General features: G+C 46.8%; 1 protein-coding gene across 5 annotated transcripts in view; it reads right to left on the reverse strand.

The window, feature by feature from the left end:
• Nucleotides 1-17,687, reverse strand: part of ETV6 (ETS variant transcription factor 6) — a 294,712-nt gene that overhangs the window by 47,942 nt on the left and 229,083 nt on the right. For 4 of the 5 annotated variants that reach the window (XM_075552062.1, XM_075552063.1, XM_075552060.1 and 1 more), the window contains one exon: nt 4,564-4,698. The exons of the other annotated variant lie outside the window; for it this stretch is intronic. In XM_075552062.1, the coding sequence (XP_075408177.1) occupies nt 4,564-4,698 (135 nt within the window). The remainder of the gene's footprint in view (nt 1-4,563; nt 4,699-17,687) is intronic. 5 annotated transcript variants of the gene reach the window in all.

Raw genomic sequence — 17,687 nt, forward strand, 5'->3', positions numbered from 1 at the left:
TGCAAGGAGAGCATGCCTTGATCCCCGCCTGGCCTGGGAAGTGGAAGCGAGGGGCCTGCTGTGAAGCGCTTGCCCTGAGGAGGAGATGCAGGTGCCTGGAGTTGGGCTGGCTTTTGTGAAGTGTTCCTTAGGAAAACAAGAACCTTCTCATTTTTTAAATTTGCCAACACAACAAAATATTAAGCATAACCCCATTCCCCCTTTCCCCGGCTCTTGGGGAGGATCCATCAGCTTAAGAAAATGCTCTATGGGATGGATCGAGGGCAGCGTGGTCCCCAGGAAAAGGGCCATGTGAAACGTCCTCAGGTCTGGAGTGGTCTCACTAAGGCTGCCAGGCCACCATAGCACTGCACTACAGGCTCTGTGGGTAATGGGGTGGCGCTCCTGGTAAGGTTTTTATAGCCTCTTTCCGTGCCCGCACGCCTGCTTTGAAGCTCTGTCTAGGAATGGAGCTGCAGCTCCATTCTGCTCTCCTGTTCTTTCTTCCACCTGGTCTTTTGTTGACTGACTACTGCGCCCAGCACGACGAGCAGCCAGGGCCGCGCAGGACATTTGGAGTGGGCACTGATCGCGAGGGCGCTGTCATCAGCCTCTTTAGGGACACAAAGAAAAGAGACTCTGACCTAACAGAGTGCGTGGGGTTTGGAGTGTGTCCACTTTCCTGCCCCCGCCCCCTCCATCCTATTACAGTCTCCCGGAAACCTTCACTGGCTCCCGATTACTCTGTGCCACAGTCAGGGCATTAGAGCTGTCACCTGGCAACCCTGGGCCCCCATGCCGCCCCTTGGGATTAATTCTGCAAAGGCAAAATACAGGTTTCTGTTGAAGCAGGATGATGGATACAGGGGCTTATCTGTTTGATTCTTCTTAGTTGAATTGAGTGTATGAGCCCCATAGGCACCCTCCCATCAGATAATCACAGTTAGCACCTCCCCTCCCCGCTATGTTTGGAACTCTTGAATAGACCTCATGGTTACATGCATGGCTGCTAGCTCAAAGGTCTGTGGTTAGAAACCACCCAGAGGTGCCTTGTTAGACCAAAACCAAAAAACCGCGCCCAGGAGATTCTGACTCCACTCAACCCTATGGGGCAGAGTAGAGCTTCCCCACAGGGTTTCCACGACTGCAACCTAATGGCAGCAGGCTGCCACATTTCCTCCTGCAAGAGTGGCCGATAGGTTTGAAACGCCAGCCTTTGAGTTGGCAGCCAAGTCCTGGAACCATTGTGCAACTAGAGCTCCTTCCTCGGGAGGCAGGCCTGGCTATGGGCTTCTGAAGGGTTACTGTCGGGAAAACTCTAAGGAGCAGTTCTGCTCTGCACACCATCAACTCCAAGCCATCTCCAAGCCAACACAGTACAGGGTTACAGGCAGTCCCCAACATCGTGTTGCTGTCGACTCCAAGTGATCCTACAGGGCAGGTATGTCAACTCATGGCGATCCTATTGGACAGGGTAGAGCTGCCTCTGTGAGTTTTGAAGGCTGTAGTTCTTTACGGGAGTAGAAAGTCTCCTCTTCCTCCTGTAGAGCAGCTGGTGGTTTTGAACTGTGTACCCTGAGGATTATAGCCTGGCTCAGAACGACTCTGCCGCCAGGGTTTCATGGCCCAGGGTTATGAACATCATATTGATGTAGACCCTGTAGTTCCAAACCAACTCCAGTACAGTCTACTTTGTTATAATTTGAGGAATGGAGAAGGCGCTTGTATTTCTGGTGCTGGGTAAACAGGGAGGAACAACCTCCCAGTGGGGTAGGGGGGAAAGCTTAAATATACTTGTACAGAATCCAAGGGGAGAATATGTCTGGTATTATGTTCCTAATTGGGCAGTTTTGACCTAGATCTACCTCGAACTTGATGACCCAGGCCACATGCTATAGAATCCTGGGACTTTAGACTCTAGTATTTCGAGGTCCACAACATCCCTCATAAGCCGCACCAGAAGGACTCTGTGGTAGTTAGATAATCTGGTGTCAATTTGAGAGGGTTACGAGTGAAGGGATGGAGTCTGGCCTGCCAATCAAGATATAACCAATGAGGCCTCTGTGTGGGCACGGCCTTCGCCTGAGAATTCTGGGAACTCCTGTATTTCCTCCTGGGAGGCAGGAGACACTTTTCTCTCTCTCAGTTCATTCCCTTGAAGACACTCTACTGAGAAGATACATGGTGCTATGTCCTGGGAGGTGGAGCAGCCACATGGACCTACCCTGACGCAAACAGACCTCTGAAACCAGAGAAGCTATGTAGAGACCCCTGCCAGTGCTGAGATGCTTACAATGCCACTGGATCCAGAAGGCTTCCAACCCACTGGCCTGTGATCTTCCTGAATTTGCTGTCAGTGGATGTGTTCTGTGAGTCTGAAGAGGAGTTTATAGATTACTATTGGACATATGGACTAATATTGGACTTATGGACTTGCTCTGGTCCGGGCTGGGATGTTTTCTTAATATTCAATTGCTCTTGTATATAAACCTCTTTCTTATTCACATGAGTCTCCATAAATTTGTTTCTCTAGTCTGCTTGGATTAACACAGACTCCATGTGGAAATCCCACTAAGTGAACTGGATTCACCTCACACTCACCCGTGGCCCTTGGACTTCAGGCTTAAGTTCCCCAGTGTGGGAAGAAGCAGGTGACTGCTATCCCAAGAGTACAGAACTGGCAGTGGCTGCACTTTGGTTTGGGTCTCTTGCCGTGAGGGTGTCCATGAACAGTGGTCCGAAACTACCATAGCTTTACTGTTTTAATGCCCTCCTTGCTTTATTATGAACTGGGTCAGCATGGTTTTGCCTTTGTGAGTGAATATTATTGAAAGTTTTTCCCTATCACCAAAACCAACCAACAAATGAATATTTGAGATACACACAATGGTTTGCGGTAAGAAATAGGACTCTACTTAGTCGCGCACATCAAAATACTGTTCCTACTGTATCAGTGTTCAGAATGTCTTATAGCAGCTGGAAATGTTTCTTTAAGATTTCAATGTGCTGGACACAAATGATGTATGTAAGGATTGTGAAAAGAGTTGTATGAACCCCTAATAAAATGATTAAATAAATAAATAAATAAAAGCAACTTAACTATGGAAAAAAAAGATTTCTTATGCAGTGAACAGTACCCTATCCATCACGACGAACAGCTGATGGAGTGCTACAAATCATGCCTAGCTGCTCTGCCGTACGTACAAAGGGAACTTCAAGGCCAACTAGGAATTGGACTGCCTGCATCTTTGGAATCCTTTGTAATGAATGTCAGGGGGAAGGAATACAAGCTCTCCAGCCTAAGCCACCTGACTGCTCTGATCCCCAGGACTTCCCCTGGTCTTGTCTTTCGTTTGGAATGCTCTCCACTTGACACAGGTTCATCAGAATCCTGCTGAAACTTCGAGGAACCCTCCAGAGCTACCACTGTCATGACGCCGACCTGGTTCCCTATATCTGGATCCAGCCTCTTTGCACTGCCTCTTATTAGTGATGCTTTTATACTTCTGTACAAGGAGCTTTGGTGGCATAGTGGTTAGCATTGGATTACTACCATAAGGTTAAGAGTCTGAAACCACCAGGTGCTCCTTGGGAGAACGATGAGGCTTTTTATTCCAGTAAAGAGTTATAGGGTCATGGGGAGATGAGCCAGTCAGTGTGCAGTGCAGCAATGATGGAACATACAACTTTCCTCTAGTCCCTAAATGCTTCCCCTGAGACAGACACACACACACACACACACACACACACACACACACACACTATCGTGATCCCAATTCTACCTTGCAAATCTGGAAAGACCAGAGGATGTACACTGGTACAGAGAGGAACTGGAAACACAGGGAATCCAGGACGGATGATCCCTTCAGGACAAGTGCTGAAAGTGGTGATACTGGGAGGGTGGGTGGGAAGGGGGAAACAATTACAGGGATTTGCATATAACCTCCTTCCTGTGGATGAACAGAAAAGTGGATAAAGGGAGACATTGGACAGTGTAAGATATGACAAAATAATAATTTATAAATTATCAAGGGTTCATGAGGAAGGGGGGTGGGGCGGGAGGGGGAAAATGAGGAGCCGATACTAAGGGCTTAAGTGGAGAGCAAATGTTTTGAGAATGATGAGGGAAATGAATGTACAAATGTGCTTGACACAGTGATGTATGTATGGATTGTGATAAGAGTAGTACAAGCCCCAATACGATTTTTTTCAAAATGATAAAAAAAAGAATTATAGTCTTGGAAATCAGCAGGTGCAATTTTACTCTGTCCTATAGGATCACTGAGTTGGAATAGACAGGGCGCTTCTGGAGATTTGTTTTTTTTCCCACACTTCTGTATTTATCTATCTCATTTCTTCACTTAGATGCTGTGTTTCAGAGAACTCAGAGAAGATCTTATTTTCCATGGCATTTCCCCCATCGCCTTCTTTGACACACTCTAAGTACTGTGTGGAAAAATACTTGCATAACACAAAATGAATTACACAGTGACACAAGTATGAACAACTTGTCAAGTTAGCTGTTGAACCTCTTGACTGTGTCTACACGGCAAGCAAGGAAGCAGAAACCTCCTCCTCACTCACCCTCCTCGTGGTTCTGGTGCAGTATGACCTCTGGCTGCGTATGGATAGAGTTTCCCGGGTGGAAAAATGGAGAGAAAAGGATTCGAGGTTTCCTCTGCTTCAGAAGATGCTGAAGGAGTTCATAGAGCACATCACCTGGGAAGGAGAAGCACACAAGAGACATGGGAATGTGTTACACGACGACGACTCACTGTGCACCGAGCTGGTCCACGTCTGGCACTGTGCTGAGGATACGGCAGCGATCTAAACCGGTTGCTGAGGTTTGTGGAGTTGACATAGGGGCTGGGAACTCAAAAGATCACAGCAAGACGATCTTCCCATCCAGCCTTCGTAGTGATGAAAGTAATATTCCTTTCTGGTACAAACCTGGAGAAAGCAGCCGGCCAGAAAGAAAACAAGAGCCACCACCAACCCATCTCTAGGAGGGCGAAGCCCATCGCCATTGCGCCAGTGATGACTGTTTACGGGAGTAGAAAGTCCACTATTTCTCCCGATGAGCTGCTGGTGGTTTTGAACTGCTGACCATGAGGATCACAGTCCCATGTGTAACGACTACACCACCAGGACTCCATTACACATCATCCATAGTTACATGAATACAATTAGAATCAGATGTCTAGTTTAAGAGCTTCCACGTTCGGTTCTGAAGATTTTCTCATGTTACTGAACGGCTTCAGTCATGGCACCATAATAGCCCATCACAGGGATGGATGTGACTTCATGGGAAGTTTGTCTCGATTTTTGCTGTTTTTCTTGGTGAAAATTCCCTTTGCACATGTACCTTTGTCTTGCATTTGAGACTGCCTGAAGAATTATTAAGTCATTAAGTGTGAACGTTTTTAACGTTTCACCGACAACGCGAGGAAGCCTGGTGCACTGAGAGTTGAACACTGAGCTGCTAATCAAGAGGTCTGGCCCACAGGAGAAAGATACAGCAGGCTGCTTCTGCAGAGATCAGTGGCCTTGGAGACCCTGTTCCATAGGGTCACAGTGAGCCACGGCACTGGGCTTGGTGTTTGATTTATGGACAACTTCCCATTCATCTTGCACCCTGAGCCAAGTGAGAAGAGAATCAACACAAGCAGCCCGGTCAGCAATGGTCCCTGTGGAAAACGCCCGAGAGGGAGCTGGCACATGCTGGGAGGCTTCCCTCCTTTTCAAATACATGCAGGCACTTCTCCAACCTTTAGAAAGTCATCTTTAGATGCCAGCCCCTTTGCGGGAGGCAGGGGGCGGATGCTCTGCTCTGATATACGCACTTGGTACTGCAAGTGTCCACTGAATACTTAATTAGCGTACACACACACACACACACACACACACACCCTCTGTCAAGGTCTTATCCCACCCCTTTGGCTGAGACCCAAGTTCAAAATGCAGGTGGGAGCCTCGAAACCCCCTTCGGACTGGGTGATTAATCCTTCAGATACCACAGGCTTCTTTCTGGCTGTCCCCCCGCACTTTGTACCCCCCTCCCCAGCAGTCAACAATTGTTCCTCACAATGGGCCTTCCTCACTAATTTTAGCCATTTTTAAACAGATCGTTTAATTAATCGTTTAATTTAACTGCATATTTAAGGCTCTCGATACTACTTTATTTTCTTTTTCCTTTTAAACTCAGCATGAGCCTCAGAAACGTTCCATATTCATTTCATTCTTTCTACAAACCTCGATCTCCATAGATCTCCTATTCTAATTACTATTCTAAGTAATTCCTGGGGGGATCCCATGACTTTGCTCCTGCTTTTCCTTTTGGATTTGGGTCGCGATCTAGCTTTCCAAGGAGTCTTGGAGGCATGGTGAGGTATGCACTGCACCTCAGACCACAAAGTCGGCAGTTCAAGCCCGCCAGCTGCACTGAGGGATTAGGATGAGGCTGGCTGTTCCGGTAACGCTGTGTTGTCTTTAAAGGCCTTCAGGAGGAGTTCTACTCTGCCCTTAAGGGTCACGATGAATCAGAATGGTCTTAAATGGGAGTGGATTTATCTTTTTCACAAAATTAATCATACTGCATGCATTTACTGTGATGATTAAACACAGTAAAAAAAATAACAAAACTAAAAAGTCGAAGACACAGTACCACTTGGGCCCTGTGTTACAAAGGAAACAGACCGTCAGCTGCGGTGCTGTTCAAACCGGACTGGGTAAGATGTGCAGCGGAACTTCCCACCGAGCCTGAGCCTCACACACATGGTGAGTACCGTTTTAGATCTGGGATGGGCTTCAGGACACATCCAACCCAAACCTAGTAGTCATGGTGATGCGGTCTCTGAGGAAACACGGACGCGGTGCCTGAAATACAGTCCTATTTTAATCTTTTGCACAACGCAGCCCCCTTTCAACCCTCGGTTTCGTGTGGCTTGCTGGACCCCCATCCCGGACTTTTCCTGGCTGTATGGATGGCCTCGTGCTGGTTGGGTCCTCTCCCTGCGGGCCTGATGGAGGTTTTCTCTCGGCAGTACGCAGAGCAGAGAAGGTCAACACGTAAACATATGTGCCCTGGTGATTATTATTCCCCAAAAGGTGGTCAGTGATTAGTGTGTCCCTTTGGAAAGGCAAGCCAGGAAATACAAATTCAGTCCTGTGAGGGGTGCAGCTCGGCTCATTTCGAGGCAAGTCGGTATGTTGGTGAAGGTCAGCGAATGCAGGGGTCCCACGGGGATAGAACCCCCAAACCAGGGTACCAGCTTGACCGTGAGCATGTCTGAGTGCTTCTGTGAGCGCCCACAGTAACACCCGCCTCCTGCGGGTGCCGCGGCCATCAGCCAATGAGGGGGGCTGGGAAGCATCGTGAGGGGCTGCACCCTCCCCTGCCCTCTGGAAGGCATGCAGCTGGGCCTGGAGAAACTGGTAGGGGGGGGGTGAGGACAGTGGGTTAGAGATGGGCAAGCTCCTTTCTTTCCCATGTTTCCATTTCGCTGCCCAGGCATAGAAGTCAGGTGACCCAGCAGAAAGGCTTCAGCATCTAGGCCAGGGTTCTCAACCTTCCTTGTGCGGTAACCCTTTAATACAATTCCTCATGCGGTGGTGACCCCAACCATAACATTATTTTCATTGCTACTTCATCACTGTCATTTTGCTACTGTTATGAATAGGGCCACCCCTGTGAAAGGGCTGTTTGAGCCCCCCCCCCCCCCAAAAGGGTCGCAACCCACAGGTTGAGAACTGCTGATCTAGGCTTTGGAATTCAATGGTTTCTGCTTGAGCCTTATTCTTTAACCTCCCTCGGCCTGTTTTCCGCCTCTGTAACATCGCCATGTAGATTGTATGTATCTGCTAGGAATCTTGTGAAGATTCAACAAGGGGACTTGTATGCTATAAACTTTTCAGGGAGTTCTGCTCCGTGAACACTAGCTGTTGTGGTTACCATGACCACTAGCCGCCACCACGATCTCTATTATCACTGATATTATCAAAGTGGTGGAAGGTCCACCTGTAAATCCCTAAGGAGATCTTGGATGCAGAGCCACAGGGGGTTAGGTGGCTGGGTCAAAACCAGTGCTGTGTTCCCCACTAGGAAAGGCAAAGCCGGTTTTTCTGCTGAGGCGGCTCAATCACCCTGCGCCTGGAGACCTCAACCCCAAGGCCGGGCTCAACCCATTGTGGGGCTGACATGGGCCGGAGTTTTTACTTTCCCAGGTGTTTGGGGCTGGCTCTCTGCTGCCTCTCACCCAGCTGGCAAAGGGAGCCAGGCATAGAAGATTCACTTCCTAGCGAGTGCCGTGAACACAGGAGATCCAGGAGGAAGGGGCAAACCAAGCTGGTCTCTGTCAGTTCCTTAGCTAAACCATAACCTGGTCATGATAACTAGTTAGGAACACTTGTGACTGGTGCCTGGGAGGGCAGGCTAGTGGGAGGGACCATGGGCCCAAAGTTGAAGGTTCTGGTTCAGGGATGAACTGAATTCTAAAGATGCTAGACCAGGGATGGATAGGGAAGCTCTTTTTAATGCCCAGAGCCATTTGGCTATTTATAACATCATTCTTGGGCCATCCTGGCAAGCATTCGATTACTCACCTCTAGTCTGCTGGCTGAAGGAACCCTTGTCGTGTAGCGGTTGTGAGTCAGACCACTAACTGCAAGGTCAGCAGTTCAAACTACCAGCCGCCCTGCCCAAGAAAGACTGGGCTTCCTAATGCCATCAAGAGTTACCACCTCCAGAACCCACGGGGGCAGTTCTACCCTGTCCTGCAGGCGGTGGGTTTGGTTTGGTTGTTTTCAGTGTGATGGCTGGAACTGCTTCCTTTGGTCAGGTGTGAGATGTTAGCTGGTATTGGCTTTGAGGTCCTGAGGCGGGATGTTCCTTACTCTCCTGCCCTAGCCTGCAGAGCTAGACTAGTCCATTCCCAGACATGTTTTGTCAGCAGTCATGGGGTGCAGGCAGGCCATGTGGCTGTCTCAGCACTGACATTTAAGTTCGGTGGGGAAAACAACTAACTATGCATGCTCATGTGCGTGAGTCAGTAAGACAGCAGAACCTGTGAAAGCCAGAACCTACGAAAGGTGGACACCTATCAGAGAAGGACAACATCCAGTTACTTTCCACTAAAAGGAGCGACTGAAAGTGATACACCTGCACCCCGGCAAAGATGGAACACCTGGGGAACCTATAAAAAATATGGCAGCTGAATTCCACCTCTCACAGGTTGTCACGATTTAAATGATCTGAATAGTCTGGAATCTTAGTCCTAGAACAAGATCCTAGAGGCTGTTTTAGATTGACTCAGACTTCTGCTCCATACATGTTTCCTGTCTCCCTAACCTAAGCAAGAGGGAGCTGTGGAGGAGCACTCCCAGGGACAGGCATCCTGGCACAGCAACATACTCACACTCAGTTCTTGGCTGATGTACCAAACATGCAGCCACCACCTGTCTGTCAACGGATGCTTGAATATTGCTATGCTGTTGCACAGGCTTCGGCAGAGCTTCCGGACTAAGACGGGCAGGAAGAAAGGCCTAGGGACCCTCTTCTGAAAATCACCCAGTGAAAACCCTGTGAATTTAATGGTCCGATAACAACTGATTGCACAGGTGGCACGGGATCAGGCATCACTTTGGTCCACTGTGCATGGGGTTGTCAAGATTGGAGTTGACTCGGTGGTAGCTAACAACAGTAGTTGTTAGAAAGTTCTGTTAAGGTGGAATCTGGCCTCCTGGGTAACCCTATGTACTGTGGTTCTTAGTGATGGTCTTTAGAGCAACACAGAAGACAGGTCTCTTTATCCGCCCTCAAGAAGAGGTCACTAAAGATCTAAGTGCTATAGCAGAGAGTGGTGAAGAAAACAGATGGTGGCCAGCTATCAGAAAGAATAGTGTCTGGGGTCTAAAAGGCTTGCCTTCAAATAAACAGTCATTTAAATGAGGTAGTAACCAAGTCCCCATGGAAGAAGCACACCAAACTGTGTGATCCAAGGATCATAAATAAAAAATTCCAAATCTGAAAGAAGGAATGGTATCCGAGCTTAAATTATGAAAATTTGGCTTGCAGAAGACAATGGATGACAGTGGAAGCGCAAATCCATTAGTAAGGACCACACAAGAATTAAGGCTCGAGTGAACCTCCTCTGACCACAGTCCAGGGATGTGAAGCGCCTCGCTATCAGGCAGAGAGCACTGTGAAGTCGGTTAGGGCAGATGTGGGGAGGTTAAAATGCAATCAGTACCTTATCATTTGAGTTCCCTTTTGAGCCATTTTAAACTTGTTTCAGTTTTTAAAATATTTTATGCTTTCTTTTTGAATGCTTTTCTACGTTTTGTCTAGTCATTGTTGAGTTTTGTTTGTTTGCTTCCTGCTTGCGTGTTGTATGATTTTCTGTATAGGAAGCCCAGGACAGGTAGCTCAACAGACAGTCATCGGATTGACAATTGCTTAAGGCGCGGCAGGGGAGGGAGGGGGTGGGATGAGGAACTAAGGACTCTGAGCACGAGAAGACAATGTTCTGAAATTGACTGTGGGGCACTTGCACAAGTCTCCCCTCCTCAGTCAAATGATTAAACTGCATGGTATGTAAAGTAGATCCCAATAAAAATAAAATAATGAAAAAAATAAACTGTTATCTACAACAGTTTTCAGAATAAATGAAGAGGGCCCTCCTTACTTCCTCCAACTCCACTCCCTCCCACTTCCTCTAACACCCAGCCTGCTCTTCTCTTGATGTACATGCAGGAGATCACATTTAAAAAGCAGTATTAACAGAAATATCTTTGGAACCAAGAAGCTATTCAAATATAAGTTATATTTATTAGCCTATTAAAAATAAAGAACATGAGCCCAAAGCACTTTGTATCTACCTTAGCTAATGACCATTGGCTGAAATTCAAAAGGCACTTTTAAAAATTCTTGACCCATATGATTCTTGATAAATTTCCTCCATCTTCCGAGAAAGGAAGCAACTAGTACTAACTGTAAAAGGCCCCCACTGTGCTAGGCACACAGGCAAGGCCTACTAATCAAGAGGCCAGGCTTTGGGTGGCCCCTCTACAACGTATCCCCATACATACATATAGAATTCATGTATGCACATGGAATGTGCTAAGGGCAATGTGCATTAAACTAGTAAATTTCATCGCCCGAGGGGTCCTAGGAGTATTTGTATTTACAATGTTTTTGTTTTTTTTCTTAAAGTGATTCCTGTAAATTCTAAGATTCAGAACCCACAAGGTAGGTGTGTACACACACACACACACACACACACACACACACACACACACGTCCTTTCTCTCCAGATGCTGTTCCTGTTCTCTCTCCTCCCTATCAAGTCACAGCTTCTCAGAGCAGCCAGAGCCAACCACCTCTGCCATCCCCACTTCTACCCCCCACCCCCACCCCCCGGCAGGTTCTTTCGTTCTGTTGTCCACGCCAACCCATCTCCACACTGGTCTTACTGAGGCCACCTCCCTGCTGTCAAAACCAGGGGACTTGGTTGACCCCACAGGAGTAACCATGCCTACCTCCTCTTAGAACCTTCTTACTTACTTCTGAAATTCTTACTTTTCATGGTCTTCCCTCCTTATCCAACCCTTCAATGCCAAGGCGCCCCAGGGCTCTCACAGTTCTCTTTTCTCGGCAATGGTGACCACTCCTATGGCTTCAATTACAGCAGTGTTTCCCAGAGTGGGCAACAGCACCCCCTGGGGGCACAGGAACAATTCAGGACCTGCCAAAGCAGATACCTACACTTTATCCTGGAGTTGGGGCTATAGTACAAAAGTTTTCATTGCTGGGGGCGGGGAGAGGGGGGGCGCTGAGATTTTTGTTTTTCTGACAAAGAGACAGTAGGTCAAATGTGACCCTCTGAATTAGAGTGTCTAAAACAAATCTACCCCAGCCAGGCATTGCTTCTGAACTCCCAAACTTTCAGTTGTCTCTTAGACATTTGCACTTGGATGTCATACACATTTACTGTGTCTACAATGAACGTTTTCACAAACTTGAGGATGTTTCCTAGTTTATCAGGCAAGGAGCCTGGGGAGTATTAATTCCCCTTCCCCTCAACGTTTACTTAGTTACCAAGATCTGTACATTCCCAAATCACTTCCTCCCTGTAACCCCGCCTTAGCACAAGTCTACCCGTAACTAGATCCCAGCCGAGTGACTGCCCACATCCACTTGCCAGGCCTGCACATTGTCAAGGCAATCCTTTGCTCAAAGCCTTGAGTGGCTTCTACCTGTTTTTAAAATGATATTTGAAATCCTGAACATGATCTGCAAAGCCAGACATAGCTATTGGATAAATATCCAGTGAGTGATGGACTGATGGTCATAAAGCTACAGTATATTCCATTTATTTACACTCCCCGAGTTTGCACAACCAGCCTCATGCTGCGTGCGCTTGGGGTATTTCCAAGTTTTCACTACTAAAAACAGAATCGTTCAGGGCCCTCCCCTCACCCCTTATTGGATTGCTCCCTGGGGGTAGCGTCTCCAAAATAGAATGATTAGTGAAAGGGTGTGATTAGTTTTAGAGTTCTTATTATACACACTGCTAGTTTCCAGAAGGCTGGACCCAATGTACACTGTCATCAGCAACGCCACCCACAGCCTCTCAATGGGGTTTTCCCACTGTAACCTCTCTGGCTTTAGTAGGCTTAGAGTAGCACGTTCACATTGATTAAATTGGCTACCGCCCCCCCCACCCCCAAGGTGAGCATGGACTACGCACACATCCTCAATGCAAGAACGGTTCTTAAATTTGCTGAGTTCTCTTTTTGTTTTCACTCAGATTTTCCTTTCCTTTCGACCAATTCTTAAAGACTTGCATGAGGACCACAGTTTTAGATTTGTCAGAAAATGCTCTGTTGGGTCCTCTCTGCCTGTGACAGGATCGGAATGGAGTCCTCGCTATCAGACCTTCAGTTCTATCTTAAGTACTACAGTGAGCAGACGAGTACAGGAAGAGGCTTAGTGGGAACCCACTGCTGCCCCTGACTGGCTTGTTCCTTGGCCTTATGAGTCTATTCGATCCCATTTTCTAAGTATTGCATTTAATCTATTTTTGCAGGCTGGTTGGATTACAAACCTTTTAAATTTAATATTGAGTGTTATCTGTGTTCATAAAACAAAGACAAAAACCTAGTCTTTTACTTTGGGACGATTATTTGAATTGTAGCTTAATATCTATCTTACAACAGAATGTCATGGGAGAAGAAAAGGGGGGGCGCAGAGGTTGTGAGGAAAATGGAATATGATATTTTCAACAAGAATATATCCATTAGAAAGCAGACATCGTAAGACCACTGCCCTTAGGTGGCTAGGGAACAAAAGGGAAAGGCTGATGTTACTAAGCATGACTCTGTAAGGCCCAGGGATTTGTAATCCCCACTGGGTGACAGCTAATGAGATAAGAGAAAGATGCTAAGAAACTAGAGTTTTCCCATCGCAGACTCATCCCACCCTCTCAGGCCTGTGCCTGCTGCCACCTCCATGCCAAAGATGCAACAAATCCCCTTCTTTGAACCAAACTCTCATACCTGAGACTTCACACTGACACAGCTCACTGATATGGCCATACGCACCAGCAAATTATCTGATGGCTTCATGGAAATTAATAGGCAAATTATTTTAAATAACTATGTATAGATAAAAGACAAGTACTTTCGGTTTAACCTTGAAAGGAAATTTAACTGTATTTTGAAGGACAAAAGCAAAGCATACTTCCAAAGACAACGGGTTTAGTGTGTTGGAAGCACAAGCAGGCTCTAGCATATGAAAAGACTCATTTTCATATTAGTAATCTTAGTAAATTATAAATAAAAACATATATCTGAAGTGAATGGAAACAAACTTTAAAAAAACTTTTATGACTGAGATAGTCAACATGCACTTAATGGATAATAACTTGTGTTTTCTTTGTTCACATCAGTAATGGGTGCAAAAATCTATTCTGCCTGGATATTACACACTGAATTACTTCTAACTATGAGTTAATATAAATGCTAGCTTATTGAATTTTCTTTGACTCTCAAAGCAGCCAGGTAACCAAATGCATCCCTGACTTTAAATGACCCCAAAAGCATCTAATGAGGAAACTCTCTACTATTTAAGGACAAGGTTGTCTAGGTAAGATTTCAAAAAATTAGGATCCTTTTACATTGGCCCACTACCTTTGCAGGTGTTATGAATGTATTGCTTGTATTCCTGAGATTGGGAGATGATCCAAAAACAAAAAGAAAAAAACTCCATTTATCTTCAATCCTGAAATCCTCATTTAGATTTAAATCTCGTTATCTAAAACACATTGCAAAGGTGCCCTGCTTTATTGGTTGAAAATGGGGGCAGCAGCGAAGATGAGTGTGGTTGTTAAATTAGTCGAAGATGGTGGAATTCAATGATGGTACTGTATTTAGCACAGGGCTGGGCAGTGTTCTAGATTCCACTGTACATAGGGTTGATGATGAGAATCAGGGCAGACTCAAAGGAACCCAACAACAACAACAACAACAACAAGGGGCAGTGGTTAAATTCTCACGTGCATGCAGGAGGTGGGGGTTAGATTCCAGCAAATAAACCTCACTCACAGCCAACACCTGTCTGAGCCTTTGTGCAGGTTTGTGAATTGTTATGTGTAATGGGGTTTCAGTGGATTCCAGACTAAGATGCATTAGAAAGAGAGGCCTGTTGACCTACTAGACTTAGTGGTAGCCTCCGTATTGCTTATGGAGTATTAGTTATATCTACTATATATGGTATATTTGCTAATTATAGTTCACTGACTGCAGCTTTTGCCTCTCCACACATCAGAGATGAATCATGTTAAGGAACGTGATTGCCACACGGTAAGCATGCCTATGAGGGCATTCAGACAGGGGACAGAGCTGGGTGAGGAGGGGTAATATCCATTTAGAACGATGGATGCTAACAGATACTTCTGTCCAGCATCCCCATGATCAGTTTGAAACGGATGCTTCTTCTCAGGCAGCAACAGAGTACAGGGAAAGACAATGGGTGGAAAAACCTGGGAGGAGTGTAGGTGTCACAAGGCAGATGGGCTGAAGGAGATAAAAGCAATTGTTCACTGTCTGCAAGGTGGAAGGCTGCACGGTTCACTAGCTGGAAGCTTAAAACGGCTTTAAGAGGTGAAGCTGGGCTGAACTGTTAAGTGTTAAAGGGAACTTAGGATCGACGTGGTGAAAACCTCATTCTCGGTTTGAGGAAAGTAAGATCAAATGAAGTGATGTGATTTTTGGAAAAGTCCCGTGTTGAACTCAGGCCTGGGATTTCCTCTACACTCAGAAAACCTGTGTCAAGTGTACAAAATGCTACATCTGATGATTCAAACGGCTATTTAGTGTAACAGCAGCTACATCACAGCCTCCATCACTCCTGGGGGTGGCGTCTTCAAGAGAAAAGTCTTTTGAGATGACAGGGGCAGTAAATTACTGAATGTGGCTCTTCTAGCTAAAGCCACTAACTCCCACCAAATGACCTTTACCTGCATGGATCTGCTTAAGAAAGGGAGAGAAGAAGATACTGATAGGATTCACCTGTGAGTCATGGGAATTCCCTGGGGTGCCATCCTGTTGTGTTTTAAACGAGCCCTCTGAGAAGCAAGAAGGGCAATCTCATTACCACGAAAGCCAGGAGTGGAGTGTGTCTTCCAGGCCCGAGATCCGGTGCAGTGAAGCTCCTGGGTCAGCAGCAGGACCAGGAGCCAGAACACTGAACAGAGTGATGGGCTCTCCAACCCACAGAGCAAGTAAGGCCGAGGGCTTTTGTGCAGGAGGCTGGCTTGCAGAGCAGGGGTGCCTCTGGGCATTGAATTCCGGGAGCTGGGTTTGCTGACTCATGGAACTTGGGCTAAATGCCTTTAGGTTGGCAGAGTGGCAAGCCCCTTTAGACATTTATTAGCAGATCTGAAAGAACTTTATAACATGTCCTGATAACTAACTGTCCTGGGCATTTCTCACTTGCATTGCAACCTAACTTCCTTAATAAACCCTTTGATCACGAACTTTGTGAATTTTGTGTACCCATTGCAATGGATATTAAAGCAGAGAGAAGTAAACTGGAGAACATCAATGAAGATTAACACAACTATGCCTTGTGGTTCTGTTCTCCAGACTCGGATTTGTGAGGTGTTTGCTTCCGGCCCCGTTTGACAGGTGCCACTTCGACGTTCTGCTCATGAAAGCCTGGTGGGTGCCTGCATTAGACTGCCTACAACAAAAAGATCCTGATGGGGTGACACACATAGACCTAGGATTCCCAGCTCAGGTCTGCCTCTCGTTTAAGATTCCCAAGAGCAGAGCAGAACAGGTCGTGAATGTCCTGGCACCAAATATTCCTAAATGAACTCTTACCACGATTTCCAAATCAGCTCCCCATTTGAAGGGATCACTTTGTGCCTAAAAGACACTCATGTTGGCCTCGTCAATCCAATTGAGGGCATCGTTGTCCCACACCAGGATTGTAGTAACAGCACTCAACTTGCTCTCCTGTGTTTACTGATCCCATAAACCCATCCTATGCACTGCTGTCAAAGTCAGTTCCCAATGAAGGGAGCACTCTGATTACAATCTATTCCTGGTCGAAACCCTACAAAATAAAATCCAACCTTCTTCACCTGGACTCTTAAGGTACTCTCAATCTGGGTCAGACTACTGTCAATATCTCTTGTCATTTTCATTGTGAGAGGTCACTGAATTAGTTCTAACTTTTAGAACAGAACAGAACCCTGTCATCCTCACAGTTGCTACTTTTGAGTTCTTGCGATTGTTTCAGTCACTGTCAATCCATCTCCCTGAACTGGGTGGCGACTGGATGTGGGGCTCTGTGCTAGATGCTGGACACATAGCAACTCCATAGGATACACGCCCTGTCATGGAACCTTCTAGTCTAGGGGAGGGACACAGAACAGAAGCAATCATAGACAGCGTGTGTGCTGAGGGGCGCCTGACCCAAGCCAGGGTATTTTCGATGGCCTCATATGCATGTGAAAGCTGGACACTGAATAAGGAGACAGAGCAGCACTGATGTATTTGAATTACGGTGCTGTTGAAGACGACCGACTATGTGCTGGGCTGCTGGAAGAACAAGCAACCCAGGTTTGGAAGAAGTATAGCTAGAAGGCTCTTTAGAAGCAAGGATGGTGAGACTGCATCCAAGCGCTTTGGACATGTTATCGGGAAAGGCCAGTCCCTGGGAAAGGACATGATGCTTGCTTAAAGTAGAGGCGCAGCGAAAAAGAAGACCCTGACAAGGTGAGATCCACAGACACAGTGGCTGCAACAGTGGGCCAAGCACAGCAACCACCGTGAAGACGGGTAGGACGGGGCAGTGTTCGCCATGAGTTGCTACCAACTTGATGGCACCGAACAACAGGCAACAATAGTGTATGTGTCGGGGGCAGTGACAGAAGTCGAAATGATCTGGGATAAAAGAGGACGAACACCTCACCCACGATGAGGTGGGCAGAGGTGGAGTACGGTGGCATTAGGAAAGTAAGGGGAGTCAGAGAAGGCTCTCCTGGACAGTCAGTAGACCCAAAACGTAGTAGACCCAAAACGTAAGAGACCGGCATGGGGGTCGGGGGGGGGGGGGCGCGCCTTATCTGAACATCTTTCCCACCTGAGAGAGCTGGCACGCCTCTTTAACAACCCATTCCTTATCATCTCCTTACTGCTTA

This window comes from Tenrec ecaudatus, chromosome 6, assembly GCF_050624435.1.
Source record: "Tenrec ecaudatus isolate mTenEca1 chromosome 6, mTenEca1.hap1, whole genome shotgun sequence".
NCBI classification, from domain to species: Eukaryota; Metazoa; Chordata; class Mammalia; order Afrosoricida; family Tenrecidae; genus Tenrec; species Tenrec ecaudatus.